The 4,522-nt window shown below is 42.0% G+C and overlaps 1 protein-coding gene across 1 annotated transcript; it reads right to left on the bottom strand.

The window, feature by feature from the left end:
- Positions 1–1,709: 1,709 nt before the first annotated feature.
- On the bottom strand, positions 1,710–4,134 carry fev (FEV transcription factor, ETS family member). The gene is made up of 2 exons (XM_008293520.1): positions 3,785–4,134; positions 1,710–2,620 (listed from the first exon to the last, which is right to left on the bottom strand). Exon 2 carries the CDS (start codon positions 2,559–2,561, stop codon positions 2,079–2,081), a length of 483 nt encoding a protein of 160 aa, XP_008291742.1. The 5' UTR covers positions 2,562–2,620; positions 3,785–4,134; the 3' UTR covers positions 1,710–2,078.
- Between the last annotated feature and the right edge of the window lie 388 nt (positions 4,135–4,522).

Genomic DNA, 4,522 nt, shown 5'->3' with positions numbered 1-4,522 from the left:
TCTCTCTCTCTCTCACTTCCGGTCTGAACCTTTCCTCTGAACATCCAGATGACTGATAAAGTGTCATTTACCAGCTGATTTGTGTATTTTAGTAAACCAGACGTCCTAATAGGTGCAGATGTTTCTACCTGACCACCTTCTCCTCAGACAGCAGCAGAGTTTCCTCCTTTACATGAGAGGTGGAGCTCAGATGTTCCCTCCATCCTTCCAGCCTTCAGTCCAGACGTGCTCGGCTATCTGTAGACTTGAACTGTCATAGAACCAGTTTTCAGGTTAATCTCCTATTTGCAAACGCTTCTTTGTTCTATATTAGAGCAGCTCTGTTGTCACCTGGTTATGTAAACTGTGTCCTGATGGTGGAAGAGTTATGGCGCCCCCACGTGGCCGACAGTGAAGCAGCAAACTGCACCATGAACATTGTCATGAAGATCCAGTGAAATACAACTAAATTAAAGCTGATGCTGGTTTGCCTGCCTGTTGGCTGCATCATGGATCAAACATATACCAACAAATCTCTAATAGACTATTCAGTGCTTTGCTCACTAGATTAAATGGAACTATTCTGAACATTTTGAAGCCAGACGTTGTAGTTTTTTGGTGTTTTTCCCCCTGATGCACCAGCTGCCTCTCCTCAGCACTGCCACCGCAAATAACAGGAAAATAAAGAAAAACATTTTCTTTAAAACTGACTCACAGCATGTGGATGTCAAAGATCCTCTCACGTGGACGACTGGCTGCTTGGTCTGTACCTAAAAGCCCAGCTGGTCCAGACCCACAATCTGAAGAAGATGAACTGGTTTCAGCAGCGATGGTAGCCGCTGGACTGTTCCCCTAAACTGATCCAGAGTTCCATAAAAACAGAACTTTTCACCGTAGGGCGAACATGTCTGTGTTCTTATTTTATTCTTTTTCTTTTCCATCTTCATGAACACTTGATTTGTAGAACTCAGACTGCAGGAACCCAACCAACCTTCTGCACCACCAGCAGCAGGACCACTGGCAGCCATGTGAGCTATAGAGGTCAGACTTTCTGGGTCGCCGGTGTTCGAACCGACACGAATCAAAAGGACACGGATTCATAACTGACAACAAGGTTTATTCACAGCAGTCTGTTTTATTGACTCTACTTGTTTTCATGGGTACAGGCGTGTTAATGTGAATGATGCACGCTAAGTCACTCTAAAATCACTAGAAAGCAGCTTTGTACAGAGAGGTTCATGGATGCACAGTCGTGTCACTGCTCACACCTATTTCACACCAAACACAGCTCCGGGCCTTCTGCACTTCATTTTATTGCACGTGGGTCAGGTTCGGTTTTCTGATGCAGACACTGAGCTCAGGTTGATGTCCAAGCAGACAGCGGTGGAGGTGGCAGTTATTTAGGTGGAATGAAGTCCAAGGAGCATTTTTTACTTTATTAGACCACGAGATGGCGCCAGAAGTCCAATGATGATTTGTCACTTTGTGTCCAAGAGGATGCAGACACACCTGTATGGATGTGGACACCTGCCTGGAACAGGAGGGAGGATGAGAGGCAGCGACGAGCAGAGATGGACGGAAGCTGTTCAACCATCTGGTGTTTAAAACAGCATTTTTTATATGTTTTTTTTTTTTTATTTTTTTCCTTTTTAGTATCTAAAAAAAAATCTGCGTGTAAACATTTTTTATTTTTTTTTAAATCTTCAGTCTAATTTCACAAATTGAAATATTAATATTTGGAGTGTTTATGGATTAAATATAATTAATATATAATTATTGAAACACTTTAAACCGCTGTGTGTAGCTGGATGGCGGCTCTCTGGGTGGGTTTCATAATTCGCTCAGAAAAGTAGCTGTAGGTTAAAAATAGGAAAGCTTTTTTTTTTTTTTTTTTTAATTTCAGTTTTTCATGTGTTGCTGCCGTAAACCGTAGCTCCAGTCGTACAAGTTTTAAACATGGTTCAACCAGATGAAGTCAGTTTCAGCCTGAACCATGTTCACGCAGCTCCTAACAGACCTTCTGTCTCCTTCTGTCATCCCTCCTCCGCCCTTCTTGTGGTGTCTCGGTTTGTTTTCCAGTCGGTCTAGAACGCACACAGTCAGTTGTAGTGGTTATTGATGTTGCTCAGGCTGTTGATGTTGTTGACGCAGCTGATGTGGGACGGAGACACGGTGCCGAAGGGCCCCGGAGGCTGCAGGTTGTGGCTGTGATACAGAGCCGCCGGAGGCGAACCGGGCCAGTAGGAGAAGCCCGGGGGGCCCACACCGGGAGCCACGAGGTTCAGTTTGGAGATCCCGGAGAAGGGGATCGGGGAGAAGTTGCCCTGGAACTTGTAGATGGCCTGCTCCGTGGTGGACGGCTGGCACACCTGCGCCAGGCCGTGGAAGTCGAACTTGTAGGCGTATCTCTTGCCGTGCACTTTGGTCATGATGTTCTTGTCGTAGTAGTAGCGCAGCGCGCGGCTCAGCTTGTCGTAGTTCATGTTGGGTTTGCTTTTGCGCTCCCCCCAGCGCCGGGCCACCTCGTCCGGGTCGATGAGCTTGAACTCCCCGTTGGTTCCCTCCCAGGCGATGCAGGACATGTTGGTGCTGTCCGACAGGAGCTCCAGCAGGAACTGCCACAGCTGGATCTGTCCGCTGCCTGCGCGCGGGGAGCGGACCGGACGAGGGCGCAGCGTTAGTACAGAGGGACGCGTAAAGAGAAGGAAAGAATCAGACAAAATAATAAAAAAAAAAACATCTGGGTAGAAAATACAGACTGGGCATGACGTTTAGGGTAAAATACACTGTCCTTTTATTATCATTATTAATATTATTTTATTTATCACGTTTATCAAATACTATTCTATTCTATTCTATTAATCTGTTGCCATCGGTTAAAAAAATAATCTGTCTAAAATATAAAAAAACAAACACTTTGAGACATTTTTCATTTAAAGCTATGAACGATTTTTGCTTAAAACGATGCATGTTAATATTTCATGCAGCAGTACAGCAGATATCATTTATAAACGCGCCTGTTCTGTGCGCCTTTAAGACCTTTATATTTTCTTACATTTATATTTTCTTCCATGGCCTTTATAAATGCGTTTTATTTTTTTTAATCTTTCAGATTCATCTTCATGATGTTCTACAATTTACTCGTTTATAAATCTATTTAAAATCTAATCTAATCTCAGTCCATTTGTGTACGTACACGTTATTATTAAATTAAAATTAAATCATTATTATTGTTATTATTATAACATATTAAAAGTCATGACCTGCTTTATTTCGTCTCCTCACACAGCAGTAATGTCCACTGAACAGCATCTGGTTTAGTTTCAGGCCTGTGGTGTTTTTATGATTCTTATTATTTTAATGTTTTAACTTTCTTTTTTTTATTTCTTATATTTTCCTTTAAACCCGCAGCAGAGCGCGCTGTGAAGCAACAACGGCTCCAGTTTCCAAAGTATGAATTCAGTGACTTTTATAATCAGCCTAAACTATAAAATGACTACATTTTAAATAAAAAAAAACCAAAATAAATCGAAGGCGCCATTAATACATTTTATTCCTGGTTTTAGACTAATATGGGGTGTTTAGGATCAAAATGGAAACCAGTATTTAAAGAATGATCTTATTAAATGTTAAATAAAACAGCTGTTTCTAATTTATTTTGATGTTATTTCAATATTATTTTTCTCAAGTATCGCGTTGAGGCTTAATATTAATATTAATATTTTATAATCATATAAAACCAGTCTTTTTACCTCTAGACCAGTGTGTGATAATTATATTTATTATGTGCTGACTCCGTTCTTACCTTTTTGTACTCCTGTATTTATTGGACCCCAGGACGTTCCTTTGGTTTCTTTCAACAGGTTTTCTGTTGGATCTGGAATCAAAACATATGAACAAGACCAGTCAGAACCAGGAGACTATTTATCTCTTAAAGCTGCTGGTGCAGGCCTTTGTCTATTTCATATCCCAGATATGAAAATATAATATCTTGCTTTGCTGGAATAAGAAAAAATAATAATTTTACAGACACATCATGTAACAAGAAAACAGCAGTCAGAGAGGAACAGGTGAAGACATGAAATAAAACGTGGTGATGGATGTTTAGAATCTGTGGAGAAGGTCTGTCATTAACGGCTCTGGCTGTTATAAGATGCTGTTAAATGTGAGCCGTGCATGGCCTGCAGTTCAAACTGAGATGAAATGCTTAAAAATCCCCAAATCTCCCGCAAAGTTAAAATAGATTAAAATCCTAATTGTGTCCCGGTCCAGTCGGAGGCTGATGCGTAAAGCTTGTCGTCTTTGCGCTCTCCTCTGCGAGAAGCCAGGAAACGCGTCCAGGAAAAAGGATTTCCGATTTCCGACAAAAGAGCAGACGGGCTTTCAGATTGAAAAGCCTGAACAATGCTGCGCGCCCTGGAAATCCAGCAGCACCGGCCGCAGGACGCCGGCACCGAGCGAACATTTCAAAAATCATCTCATAAGAGGCGGTTTGTGCGGCTCCGAACGGGACCAAACGACCAACCTGAGAGATACATGTTGA

Source organism: Stegastes partitus, unplaced genomic scaffold (genome assembly GCF_000690725.1).
Source record: "Stegastes partitus isolate 25-593 unplaced genomic scaffold, Stegastes_partitus-1.0.2 Scaffold890, whole genome shotgun sequence".
Classification (NCBI taxonomy): domain Eukaryota; kingdom Metazoa; phylum Chordata; class Actinopteri; family Pomacentridae; genus Stegastes; species Stegastes partitus.
The sequence above is the reverse complement of the archived record's forward strand: the minus strand, read 5'-3'. Positions and strand labels throughout refer to the sequence as shown.

Bases quoted from the DNA above. Each gene is read 5' to 3' on its own strand.
- fev (XM_008293520.1), bottom strand. From the start codon at position 2,561: ATGTCCTGCATCGCCTGGGAGGGAACCAACGGGGAGTTCAAGCTCATC.